Source organism: Scyliorhinus canicula, chromosome 14 (genome assembly GCF_902713615.1).
Source record: "Scyliorhinus canicula chromosome 14, sScyCan1.1, whole genome shotgun sequence".
NCBI lineage: Eukaryota > Metazoa > Chordata > Chondrichthyes > Carcharhiniformes > Scyliorhinidae > Scyliorhinus > Scyliorhinus canicula.
In genome coordinates, this window is record NC_052159.1 from 10,999,056 (window position 1) to 11,013,408 (window position 14,353).

The following is a 14,353-nucleotide window of genomic DNA, read 5'->3' on the forward strand; positions in this document are numbered from 1 at the left end:
CCCGAGCAGCACTGTTGGACAACCTTCACTACATGGACTGCAGCAGCTCACCACCCCATCTCACGGAATCCAGACCCCGAAAACAAAAAGAAAACTCAACCTCACATTAAAATAAATCTCTTGGCGATTAAGCTTATTTAAAAAAAATAAATTTAGAGTACCCAATTCATTTTTTTTTTCAATTGAGGCACAATTTAGCATGGCCAACTTACCTACTCTGCGCATCTTTTGGGTTGTGGGGACGAAACCCACGCAAACACGGGGAGAATGTGCAAACTCCACAGGGACAGTGACCCAGAGCTGGGATCGAACCTGGGACCTCGGCGCTGTGAGGCAACAGGGCTAATCCACTGTGCCACCGTGCTGCCCCGTGATTAAGCTTATTGAAGTGAAATTTAATCAACACATTCGGAACAAACTTAGCGGAGGAATCCTGTGGTCAAGACAGCCAATGATATTGCTGGAATTGTTTCTAAATTGTTGCCAATTTTAAGCTAAAGGCTCATACATGGCTGTCAGCACGTGATGCTGAGAATTATTACGTGATGTGTAAATTTAGAATCCTTATGGACAAGTCTCTCGACCGCTCTGAACAAACCAGATTAGGGCGGAACTGGCAGTTAAACAATTTTAGGTCCTTCATTTAAAAATATATTGTCCATTCCCCAGTGTTGAGTTAGTAAATGGATTGGCAGCAGTGAGCGATAAGGCCAGTTCACACAAATGTAAAATGAGGTCTGGAAGGAAGACAGAAAATATTCAGAATTGCTCAGAAGGTCTGTGGCGAAAGGCAGAGAGTTACTATTTCAGGCCAATGACCTGTCTTCAGGACTGGTGTACGGAACCCTCGTGTGAATCCTCGTTGGACTCGTTTCCTTTTTAATTCCTGCACCTGGGCATTGCTGGGGCCTACACCTTTAATTTAAAAAAGGCAGTAGCGGGAGATGCTGACATCAGCGGTGACACGTCTCGACAGACTTGGCTAGCAACCAATCAGCTCCATTGCAATCCCGGGGCTAAGCAGATTCTCGATGTAGGTCGATCTGGGTTATTCTAGAACGTTCTGCTGGTCTCTCTCTGTGTTTTCGCTTTCAGTTTTTGTTAGGACCTGCAGAGCTGAGCAGAATTCTTTTTGAGTATCGCTCCCAGAAGAGGGGAATTCTCCCTCAAACCAAAGGGAGCTAGTACTCCCTTTGGATGCACGGAGCAGTTTGTGAGCATTCAAAGCATGGAGATAGAGATGAGGAGGGGGAACTTTCTGGATTCCTCTCCCCTTAAAGGTACAAGGCCACTCGAAGACCTCGCAAAAAACTGCTGCTCTGATATTCTGTTTGACTGAAAAAAGCTGTTGGTGAGTCTGCTGAAGCTGACCACATATCAGAAACTGAGTAGTCCAGAAGTGCATTTTCTGTGGGTAAGGCTCGGCCCAACACAAGTTGAAGCATGCTCCTGGAGCGGATCCCACAGACTGAGAGTTAGGTCTGAGTGGTCCAACTTGAAGATCCAAACCAACCGATGGTTTAACACCTCACATCCTGAAAGGATCATTGCAAACAAAGGCATCAACTTAACCAGCGAAAGTCCACACCTTTTAATCCCTGTTTTTTTTTCTTACTTCCATTGTGTGTCTGTATTGTGTGTGTCTGGGATGATGGGGGGGGGGGGGGGGGGGGGAGCGGGGGTTGTGTGGGATGGTGGGATGGGTTTTGTGAATAGGTAGACTAGTAGATCATTGTTCCATCATTTTCCATTTTCTGTTCATCTTTTATTCTCGTTACAAATAAACAGTTTTGTTTGTTAATGTTTTACTTAGAAAGCTGGTAGCTGTAACTCATCGGAGCAGTCAAGGTATGAAGATCTCGAGAAAACGCCCAAATTATTGGTTAATTTACTTATGTTGGGACTCCGAGGTCTGTGGGACGGGAGCTGACCACGCACTTGCCCAGGGTGACGTAACACCGGGGGAAAGTTACCTCAGGTAAGGCGGTGGGGAAACGCGTATGTGCAACATTAAAAAATGTTGCACCTGAGAAATATGACAGCTCTGGCACTTTCTTCTGCAATGCAAGCCGAGCACTAGCTCCCGGACATGGAGGTCCTGGATTTCCCCGCTCCCTTCCCTCCACCTACCCAGGCACCACCAAGTACAAGTGATGGGTGTGAGTGAGCACTCAGCAGACAGGGGTCAGTCTATGGTACAGATTGGGGGCAGCAGCGCTCAGCTCTCAGCGAGTTATCATCACCCTATCTTCGACAATGACCGGCTAATAGTGTCGACACAGATGTTACACAGACCCTGGGAGGGGGAAAAGAGGGGGGGGGGTGAATGGGTGGGGAAGGGAGAGGGAGGGTATGGGGTGCAATGACAGAAGAGGCAACGTCCTACGTGAAGTGGCCGAGAATGAGGGTCTCCCTGGTCCTCCGCGCTTGCTGGATGCTCGCCGCTGTCGCCTCTCCTCCATCCTCTGGCTGGTTCTGTGGGTCCTCCCCGGCCTCGTTCTCCAGCCCTTCCTGGTCCGGGTCCTCCTCAGAAGTCGCCACATGTTCCTCCCCCTCCACCTCCAGCACGTCGCCCCGCTGCTGTGCCAGGTTGTGGAGGACACAGCAGACGACCTAAAAGCAGGTGACCCTCTGGGAGGTATACTCCAGGGCCCCACCAGAGCGGACGAGCTTAAGAGCAACATTTTGAGGAGTCTGATGCACTGCTCAATGACAGCCCTGGTGGCCACAAGGACCTCGTTGTATCAGCTCTCTGCATCGGGCACTGGCCTCCATGCTGACGCCATTAACCAGATCTTCAGCGGGTACCCCTCACCTCCCAAGAGCCAACGGGCCATCCTGGGGTGGTCCTCAAAGAAGCCAGGGATGTCCAACTGCCCCAGGATGTAACTGTTGTGCACACTCCCTGGGAAGCGTGCACACACGTGCATGATCTTCATGTGGTGGTCGCACACGAGCTGCACGTTCAGGGAGTGGGACCACTTCCTCTTAATGCAGGGCACTTCCTGAAGGCCTGGTGCATGCAGGGTGACATGCATTTCATCTATTACCCCTGGACCTGGGGCATCCCGGTGATGGCAGAGAATCCTACTGCCCAGGCATCTTTATATAGTTTGCTGCCTGGGCAAACAGGGCATCCGTACAAGGCCCCACTTGAGCCCGGGAACGATCCTGAGATGTAAACGTTCAGGGCTGCAGTGACCTTGATCGCCAACCAGAGCAGTTATCCTCCTCCTACATGTGGTACCAGGTCCGCGAGGACATGGCCCCGGTGCCACACCCTTTTTGAGGCAGAGCCTCCTGCGGAACACGCTGTCTGTCGCCTGTTCGGAAGACCAGCGACACCTGTACACCTTGGGCCATCGTCGGACTCCCCCTCTGGGTCCCTCCATGGCCTGATGGGCGACCGGGACCTCAGGATGGAGTGGGGCCCTATACGTGGGCCGCCGACTCAAGCCTGTCGATGTTGCTGCTGTCGCCTTCTCCGGCTGGTTTGCCAGCAGCACCATGAGAACAGCCTTCACAGGGACTAAGATATCATCCATCCTGTGTAATATCTGAAAGGAATTGGTGAGGGTGAGAGATTGACAACCAGCAGTGTCTTCCAACCCCGGGACCTTCCACCCCCCCGCCCACATTCCCAGCCAATGAACATGCCCTGCCCATGTAGCCCTGGCTGCATTGTGGGGACAGGTCATGACCCCTCACCCTGTACCCCAGGCACCAGCACGTAACGTTACCTGGACCGGTTGCTGGTCCTCTCACCGGTGCACAAACCCACCCTCTGGAGATATCCCTGGTGCAGGGCCTATCCCTGGGTGTTTGGATGTTGGTTGCTGCGTCTGTGATGTTGTCTCCCGCAGCGTTCCGGCAGTGTCCAGGACTCACGGTCTGATTGGGATGTTAGGCAATAACACCCACATACTACATGGCATGCCTGTCCACGGGAATCATGGGATGCGTGAAGTGCTCACTTAACTACGATTGCTAATTCCCAATTAGCAATAGCCTTCAGCCACATGGCCGGAGGGCTCCGTAGTCAGCGGAGTTTATGGGTGGTCGGTGGCTCCCCCCCCCCCCCCCCCCCCCCCCCCCAACTCCCCACACTCCCGAGCACCAGGACAGCAACCCCAGGTCGTTGCCTGAGAGCGAAGATGGCTACTCACCTCCTCAGGTCCCCGCAGCAGTCATTCACCAGGGTCACATTTTTAAAAAGGTGTCCTAATCGGCGCCCGCCTGACCATTTGCTGGGGTGCAGTTAGATCACAGGCAAGCATTAGTTCGGGGGTCTTTCCTGTTAATTGTATGTCGATTGGCCGAGGTGATTATTGGTTTCTCACCATGCCAGGGCGGCATCATGATTTCGCCAACATGAGCGGACCGGTTACATCGTAAATTGATCGGCGCTCTACGAGGTCCACGATTGTGGCCTCTCCCGCAATCTAATGGCCATGTTGTTCTCTCCCACTCACGCTCAAGTGCAACATGGTTGTTAAATCACGCGCCATGTGTGGAATTCTCCCATCTGGGACTTAGTCCCTTGGCCGGGGCAAGAACATGGAGTGTTTTCCGCTGCGGAGACCAGCCGGGAACCATGCCAAATCTTCTGGTGCTGATTTCTTTAATTGCGCTCATGGTGTTTTGTGCCATTTTCTGTGGCAGGACAAGCCTGATGGCGTGTAGTCCGCCATATCTATAAATGTAGTTATTTATTTATTATATCTGGGCACCAGATTGAGAGACATCCAACATTACTGACTCGCTATTGAAGAAAGAAGATGGACATCCTGAAAATGAAGATGCGTCACCCGGAACATTGGGAGGCTGGAAGATAGACCTCCCGAGATACCTAGAAAATAGGTAAAAGCTGGCCATTCAGCCCTTCGAGTCTGCTCTCCCATTCAATATGATTAAGGCTGCTCCTCTATCTCAACACCATACTCCTGTGCTCTCCCCATGCCCCTCGGCATCTTCAGAGTCTAGAAATCGTTCTATTCCCTTCTTAAATATACTCAGGGACTTGGCCTCCACAATCTTCTGTGGTAGAGAATGCCATGGATTCCCCACTCTATGAATAAAGATGCTTCTCCTTATCTCAGTCCTAAATGGTCTTCTCCCTATCCTTAAGACTCTGACAACTTGGTCTGGACCCCCTAGCCAGAAGAGACAACATCCGTGCATCCAATCTATCCAGCCCTGTCAGAATTTTATACGTTTCAATTAGATACCCTCTCATTCTTCCAAATTCCAGTGACTACAGGCCCAGTCTAACTCAATCTCTCCTTGTATGACATCCTGATATCGCAGAATCAGTCTGATGAATCTTTGCTGCACTCCTTCAATGGTAAGGAGACCAAAGCCATGTACTGCAGCAGTAAGACATTACTGCTCCTGTACTCAAGCCCTCTTGCAATGGAAAGCCAACATAGATTTGTCCTCTTAGCAGTTTGCTGTACCTGCATTCATGCTTTCAGTATCCACGTTAGCCTGCATTTGCCCACTCACTCAACTTGTCTAAATCACCTTGTAGAAATAGGAACAAGAGTAGGTCATTCAGCTTGTTCCGCCATTCAATAGGATCACGGTTGATCCAACATTCCTCACTTCCATTTTCCCGCCTTTTTCCCGTAACCCTTGATTCTCTCATTGATCAAGGATCTATTTATCTCAGCCTTAAATATACAGAAGGAAGTTTCCCCCACAACACTCAGTGGCAAGGAGTTCCAAAGACCCACAACCCTCTGAGGAGAGTGGTCTCACCAGCACCTTGTACAATTGCAGCAAGACTTCCCCACTCTTATAATCCCTTGTATTTACTGACAACGACGATCAGGAGGGCTCTGGATAAATCAGACAAAGTTGGGACGTCCAACTCCAGGAGAGAAGAAAAAGTGTTGATTTGCTTGGAACAAACTGAATACTTGATGCATAATTTCTTTGGTTGAGATTCATGAGAAAGCTCGCACTGCTGTGAATAATAATTGAAGAGTAGTCATTAACTGAGCCTTGGGAGACCAACAGGTTCACGTGGCACCACATTTATCAAACCAAATGGAAAATGTTAAATTTTATTCAGACGCAAGTGGCATACAGTATTCTGGAATTTGATTATGTTCTGGGATGTTCAATGCGATTTTTCACTCTGTAGCTTCATACAGCATAACCCCATCTCTTCACGCTCACTCCTCGCCAACTCTCGGAAATCACAGAGTTTACAGTGCAGAAGGAGGGCATTCGGCCCATCGAGTCTTCCCCGGCCCTTGGAAAGAGCACCCCACCCAATCCCACACCTGTACCCTAACCCAGTAACCTCAACCATCCTTTTTGGACACTAAGGGCAATTTATAATGGCCAATCCACCTAACCTGCACATCTTTGGACTGTGGGAGGAAACAGGAGCAGCTGGAGGAAACCCACGCAGACACGGGGAGAACATGCAGACTCCACACAGACAGTGACCCAAGCCGAGAATCGAACCTGGAGCGGTGAATCAACTGTGCTAACCACTGTGCTACCCCTGAGCGGCTGTGGCATGTTTCTAGCAAAATGTCAATGCCCCCGCAGTCCTGGAGGACCATAGGCTGCTCTTCTCTTTGAGGGCTGACTGGTGGTGAATTTCACCCGAGGGTCAATGCGAGGCAAGGTTGAGAAGGCGGGAAGTGAATTTCACAACCTCAGCCGGTACGGGAATTGAACTCGCGCTGTTAGCCTCGCTCCACATCACGAACCAGCCGTCCAGCACTGAGCTAACCGAACCCCAGCTTACTCAACCTTGCCCCTCGCCCGAGACGTGGTGACCCTCAGGTTTATTCAATGCCAGTTAACTCTCAGAAGGGAGGAAAGAGCAGCCTATGGTCCTCTGGGACTGCGGTGACATTTACACGCATGTTTCTAGTAGGTGCGAGGCCAAAGCACTGCACCAGCAATGATGTGGCCAGATTTAACACCAAAATAAACAGCCTGTTGAATGTTGCTGTTGATCATGTGTATATCATCCAGCCATTTGTATAGATAGAGATATCCTGTGAATTGTAGATCGCCACAATTTTCTGGACAATTTGCACCACTCCATGTGAAAACAGCAGCTAGTCTTCAGCTTCCCAGGAATTTATGAAGTTGCTACACTTGCATATTAATCGTCAATTAAACTCGCAGCAAAAAAGATCCACATTGGTCATGGTCTCACTGAAGAATGGGGCGAAATGACCTGTTCCGTGTCCTGGCGTTTGACTGGGAGCAACGTAGCTGCTAAAGCTAGCATTCCATCCAAAGGGGCAGCAGCCTCTCAAATACTGTGCAGCACGGTAGCACAAGTGATTAGCACTGTGGCTTCACAGCGCCAGGGTCCCAGGTTCAATTCCCCGCTGGGTCACAGTCTGTGGGGAGTCTGCACGTTCTCCCCATGTCTGCGTAGGTTTCCTCCCACAGTCCAAAGACGCGCAGGTTAGGTGGATTGGCAGTGATAAATTGCCCTTAGTGACCAAAAAGGTTAGGAGGGGTTATTGGGTTACGGGGATAGAGTGGAAGTGAGGGCTTAGGTGGGTCAGCGCAGGCTCAATGGGCCGAATGGCCTCCTTCTGCACTGTATGTTCTATGTACTGCACCAGTTCCGCCAGCCCAGATCTCAAGATCCAGTGTGGCGCTTGAACCCGCAGCAACTCATTTGGGAGCCAACTGAAATTATGCAGAGTACAATTAGCTCATGGAACACAATGGCACTGATGAGATTAGAGGGCTGCTGGTGGTCACTATTTACTCCAGGTTAAGTCAGGGCCTCGAGGAGAACAGGGTCAGAAACCATGGGGCTACAACGTTGAAGTCCATTGTCACAATGGCTAAGAACTGACTTTCCAATTCAGGCACTTCCTGTGCTGAAATAGGAAAGTGAAGGATGCACAATATAACTTTTACAGCCTTTTCCATTTATTAATTGCCACGTTTTTCTCTAGACCGTGACTTGGACAGGTGTACGACAATGCCAGAACAGACAAGGCGATTCCTCAATCGGTCACAGTCACTTTGGGTTTCGGCAATTCCTCCACGATGAATCAATGACACAAAAATTCAAAAGCCCATCGATCTTGGTCGGAGAAAAACCCCAATAACAATTGCGACAACGTGTCAATCCTCCATGATACTAATCACTTTGTCCTTTCCCAAAGACAGAAAAACAATTTCAGAATTATTATAACACACCCTTATTTATTTATTTTTCCCCCCCCCAGGAATTAAAATTCCATAGTTTTGTACACTATAGACATTTTCAAAAGTTAGCAGCATGAAAGTCACTCAAGGCAGATGTATGGCACCACTTTTCTTGGGTTGTAGTGTTCAGAAAACTGGCACAAACATATCTCATAGGGAAGGGAAGGTGGGACACATACGCACAAAAAAAAAAACCTACATGCCAGGCTGCACTGAGCACTGATGTTACTACAGTCTCAATCACTACTCCATGTACATCATCAATAAACAGCCCGTCAGCACTTTCTCAGTGAATCTAGAACAGCCTTGAACCAAAGGCCAAGACAGCAGATGGATAGCAAGATGATGGATATATCAATCGAGGTGATCATTGCCAAAAGAGAGGGCGGAGGAGAGAAGCAAAAAAAAACTCATGTAGGAACGTGGGGACAGGAAAAATGAAAATTGAAAACACTTTGCTGTCGACGTAAGTCGAGAGATCATGCTTTGAAACATAAAAAAAAATAAACCCAGCAGCTAGCACCTCCTTTTTATTTTGGGTGCGAAGCAACAGTTCATTGTTCTGCTGGAGGCAGTAATTCACAGGCTCCTCTCCCTGCCACAACCAGCAACCCCCATCCCGTTATCCAACACTACAATTTGAAATTCCATAATGTACTAACCACAATGCACTATTGTCCAGTACTGGAAAGAAGTTATTACACCCATTTCAGGTGAGGGAGGAATTTCACCCAAATGTGTTAACTGGTGCAGTGCAATGCACAGAAAGAATATAACCTGGTAGTGCTCTCTCTCGCTCTCTCTCTCTCCCCTACCCCGTTTGCCCCCTGCCCATCCACCCCCATCCCTTTTCCTGTAATTTGGCTATGAAAGGGCTGAGGCTGGAGGAACTGTGAGTCAGGAATGGTCACGATGTGAGGATCAGGAATGGTTGAATTGTGAGGTTCAGGAATGGTTTAGTTGTGGACGTTGGCCGCGCGGGCACAAAATTCGAGATGGGCTCGGGGGGTTGGGGGGGCATTTGGTTCCCCATGGCATTAACGATTGTTCTTGGCTGCATCCTTTGCGGCAACGATCAGCGGAGTTAGGCTGGACAGCGGTTTTGCCAGCTTCAGGAATTGGTGCTGTCGAAAAAGAATAAAGAGGGGAAGGGGAAAATTAGGCAAACTTGATTCTTTTCCTCAAGCATGATACAGACACTAATAACATACAGGTCAATACAAATGGAAGAGAGTTCCCTAGCCTATTTCTCAAATACAAACTCCTGTCCAATCCCTCACTCAAGAAGTCATGGCTCAGGGTAACACCTTTGCCTCTGAATCTGAAAATTGTGGGTTTCCCAAGTCCCACTCGAGACTTCAGCGCAAAATCTAGGCTGACACTTCCAATGCAGTGCCAAGGGGGTGCAGTGCCGAAGAGGTATCATCTTTTGGCTGAGTTTTAAACTGATGTCCCATCTGTCCTCTCTGGCAGGCACAAGATGGCATGGCACTATTCAAGGTACAGCATGGGACTTCTCCCTGTTGCACTGGCTAATATTTCTTATTTTCTCGCCACTATTTGTGGGAGCTTTCTGTGTGCAAATTCTTACATCAGAACTGTGATACGACACTTCAAAAGTAATTAACCAGCTGTAAAGCTGTTGGGATGTTCTGCAGTCATGAATGTATTGGACTAATGCAAGTCTGTACTCCATGCCTAGTTCTTTTTGTTTTTAAGTGAGAGTACCCAATTATCATTTTTCCAATTAAGGGGCAATTTAGCATGGCCAATCCACCTACCCTGCACATCTTTTTGGGTTGTGTGTGTGGTGGTGGTGGTGTTGGGGGTGGCAACTCCACATGGACAATGATCCGGGGCCGGGATCGAATCTGGGTCCTCGGAGCTGAGAGGCAGCAGTGCTAACCACTGCACCACCATGCTGCCCCTCCATGCCTAGTTCTAATTTTAAGGCTGTATGCACCTGTTCTGTCACCCCACTAAAGAGCTCTTCTCTATCGACCCGATCAAATCTTTTTGTTCACTTTAAACTCCTTAACTTTCGAAACAGAAGGGGCGGCATGTGGTGCAGTGGATAGCACTGGGACTGCGGCGCTGAGGACCTGGGTTCAAATCCCGGCCCTGGGTCACTGTCCGTGTGGAGTTTGCACATTCTCCCCATGTCTACGTGGGTTTCACCCCCACAATACAAAGACGTGTAGGTTAGGTGGATTGGCCATGCTAAAATTGCCCCTTAATTAGGAAAAAAACACTTTCTAAACAGGAAGCTGCAGTACTATTTGGTGGTGGGGGGGGGGTTTAAAGAGAATCACACTACCCAGGACACAGGCGAATTTATGGTGATTGATTGTAAAATTAACTCTACTTCCTCCCCACAGACACTGCCCGACCTGCTGGGCATTCCCAGCATTTTCTGTTGTCATTTCAGATTTCCAGCCTCTGCTGTATTTTGCTTTTGCACAAATGCATAGCATCTGGAGGACATTGCACGTCTTAAACTATCCTGAAACGCTGAACAAGTGGTCTCCCAGGTATTGAAACCTCTTGTATTGCACAATAGAGCACCAATCGAACAATTCATACCTTCAGGATTTATCAATGCCGTATAGCCATTTAATCAATTTTTAAGCCGTTGTCAAGGTGGCAGCCAGCTTTCACAGCAGCAAGGTCCCACAAACAACAAGAACAATAATGAGCTGGCAGCTTGTTTTAGTGATGTTGGTTGTAGATAAATATTGGCCAAGGGACCAAGAGGAACCTCACTGTTCTTCTTTGAACAGTGCCCTGCGGTCTTTTACATCTCCTGGATTTCATGACTCATTTGAAAGATGACACTCTGACAGTGCAGCACTCGCTCGGTCCTGCACTGGAATATCAACTGGATGATGTACTCAAATCTGAAATGGGGCTTGAAACTTCTAACACGAGGTGAGAGAGTGTTACCAATTGAGATAATCTAACATTAGATCCTGCCACGGGTATTACCACAATGAGTTTGACTGCATTAATATCAGTATTGCTCTGCTCAAATGATCTCGCAAAAATAGGTGATTTTGCCTTTACTCTGTGTCATAGAAGCTTACAGCACACAAGGCCATTTGACCCAACTTGGGTTCTGCTGGCTTCATAGTAAGCACAGCTGCCTCACAGCGCAAAGGGTCAATTCCGGCCTTGGGTGACTATCTGTGTGGAGTTTGCATTTTCTCCTGCGTCTGTGTGGGTTTCCTCCAGGTGCTCCGGTTTCCTCCCAGTCTAAAGACGTGCAGGTTTGGTGGATTGGCCAAGATAAAAATGTCCCTAGTGTCCAGGAATGTGCAGGTTAGGTGGGGTTACGGGGATGGGGCAAGGAGTAGGCCTCAGTAGGGTGCTCTTTCAGAGGGCCGGCGCAGAATCGATGGGAGGAATGGCCTCCTTCTGCACTGTATGAATTAGGCCCAGTCTCCTGCAGGTACCCCACGGCCCTACAAATTTTCCTTTAAATATACTTCCAATTCTTTTTTGAAAGCTACTGTTGAATCCGCTTTCACCACCCTTTTGGATAACACACTGCAGATCATGGCAACTCAACGGGTAAGGACATTCCGTCTCATCTCTCCGCTGGTTCTTTGCCAATCATCGCAAATTTGGGTCCTCTGGTATTGACCCTTCTTGCCAATGGAAACAGTTTTACCTTCACTTTATGAAAACCCTTCATAACTTTGGGCACCTGCATTTACACTGGGTAGTGCCCCTGCCTTTGACTCGAGCCCCACCCCAGGACTTGATGGTATAATGTGGAGAAACAGGTTTCACATCAACCTGCAAAACTCCCAACAAATGCCATTGGCAGCTGGGAGGAGGAGGAGATTCCTAGTCATCCACGTGATGGGAGGGAAGTTGGAGCCTTTACCATCACTACTCTTAGCTCCAGACTTCGGCATGCATGTAAAAGTGGATGTTGCCATAGCGACTCGGATTCCTTGAATGATCTGCAACACACTTCCACTGCCACAGGCATAGTGACCTAACCCACCTGCAGCAGCTCCTTGGAGGAGCCCCTCTTCTCAACATCCATCTCCAGGCAGCGATTCAGGAAATCCCTAAATACAGGCGACAGTCTTTCGGGATTCTGCAGCTCTGGAGTCCCATTTGTAGCAATGAGATACAATGCCTAGTGAAGCGAAGCGACCAAAAATAAATACAATTAAAAGACATCAACAGAAAATGAGCTTGTGAAACTTTTGAGTTAACTTTCAGATCTTCATGGAGTTGTTCCTGTAAATTTCCTTTTGCTATTTATGTAACTCTAAAACTTCTAAGACATGACCTTGAATGTGTTTGGATGCTACACTGAAGAAAATAAGCAGTGACACACAATATAGTTATTGTACAAACTTACCAATGTTTTGCATGGGCAACACGCAAGTGCCAAAAAATATGATTTTTCAAAGGATGTTTGTGCTAACTTATTAATAAACCATGTCTCGATATGTACCTTCACCCAACCCCAGCAGAAACAAAGGAGCAGGGCTGGGGGTTGACAGGTATAGGTAGTTCTGGTTAAAATGAAGCAGGGGACTTATGAAATGAAATGAAAATCGCTTATTAGAACATAGAACGATACAGCGCAGTACAGGCCCTTCGGCCCTCGATGTTGCACCGACATGGAAAAAATCTAAAGGCCATCTAACCTACACTATGCCCTTATCATCCATATGCTTATCCAATAAATTTTTAAATGCCCTCAATGTTGGCATGTTCACTACTGTTGCAGGTAGGGCATTCCACGGCCTCACCACTCTTTGCGTAAAAAACCCACCTCTGACCTCTGTCCTATATCTATTACCCCTCAATTTAAGGCTATGTCCCCTCGTGCTAGCCACCTCCATCCGCGGGAGAAGGCTCTCGCTGTCCACCCTATCTAACCCTCTGATCATTTTGTATGCCTCTATTAAGTCACCTCTTAACCTTCTTCTCTCTAACGAAAACAACCTCAAGTCCATCAGCCTTTCCTCATAAGATTTTCCCTCCATACCAGGCAACATCCTGGTAAATCTCCTCTGCACCCGTTCCAAAGCTTCCACGTCCTTCCTATAATGAGGCGACCAGAACTGTACGCAATACTCCAAATGCGGCCGTACTAGAGTTTTGTACAACTGCAACATGACCTCATGGCTCCGGAACTCAATCCCTCTACCAATAAAGGCCAACACACCATAGGCCTTCTTCACAACCCTATCAACCTGGGTGGCAACTTTCAGGGATCTATGTACATGGACACCGAGATCCCTCTGCTCATCCACACTACCAAGAATTTTACCATTAGCCAAATATTCCGCATTTCTGTTATTCTTTCCAAAGTGAATCACCTCACACTTCTCCACATTAAACTCCATTTGCCACCTCTCAGCCCAGCTCTGCAGCTTATCTATGTCCCTCTGTAACCTGCAACATCCTTCCGCACTGTCTACAACTCCACCGACTTTAGTGTCGTCTGCAAATTTACTCACCCATCCTTCTGCGCCCTCCTCTAGGTCATTTATAAAAATGACAAACAGCAACGGCCCCAGAACAGATCCTTGTGGTACGCCACTCGTAACTGAACTCCATTCTGAACATTTCCCATCAACTACCACTCTCTGTCTTCTTTCAACTAGCCAATTTCTGATCCACATCTCTAAATCACCCTCAATCCCCAGCCTCCGTATTTTCTGCAATAGACGACCGTGGGGAACCTTATCAAACGCTTTACTGAAATCCATATACACCACATCAACTGCTCTACCCTCGTCTACCTGTTCAGTCACCTTCTCAAAGAACTCGATAAGGTTTGTGAGGCATGACCTACCCTTCACAAAACCATGCTGACTGTCCCTAATCATATTATTCCTATCTAGATGATTATAAATCGTATCTTTTATAATCCTCTCCAAGACTTTACCCACCACAGACGTTAGGCTCACCGGCCTATAGTTACCGGGGTTATCTCTACTCCCCTTCTTGAACAAAGGGACCACATTTGCTATCCTCCAGTCCTCTGGCACTATTCCTGTAGCCAATGATGACCTAAAAATCAAAGCCAAAGGCTCAGCAATCTCTTCCCTGGCTTCCCAGAGAATCCTAGGATAAATCCCATCCGGCCCCGGGGACTTATCTATTTTCACCTTGT

The 14,353-nt window shown here is 48.2% G+C and overlaps 1 protein-coding gene across 3 annotated transcripts in view; it reads right to left on the reverse strand.

The window, feature by feature from the left end:
• Positions 1–7,901: 7,901 nt before the first annotated feature.
• pak1 (p21 protein (Cdc42/Rac)-activated kinase 1) overlaps positions 7,902–14,353 on the reverse strand; it is a 219,584-nt gene continuing 213,132 nt past the window's right edge. For all 3 annotated transcript variants that reach the window (XM_038817721.1, XM_038817722.1, XM_038817723.1), the window contains exons 14-15: positions 12,218–12,355; positions 7,902–9,329 (exon numbers count right to left, since the gene is read on the reverse strand). In XM_038817721.1, the coding sequence (XP_038673649.1) occupies positions 9,243–9,329; positions 12,218–12,355 (225 nt within the window). In that variant the 3' untranslated portion in view covers positions 7,902–9,242. The remainder of the gene's footprint in view (positions 9,330–12,217; positions 12,356–14,353) is intronic.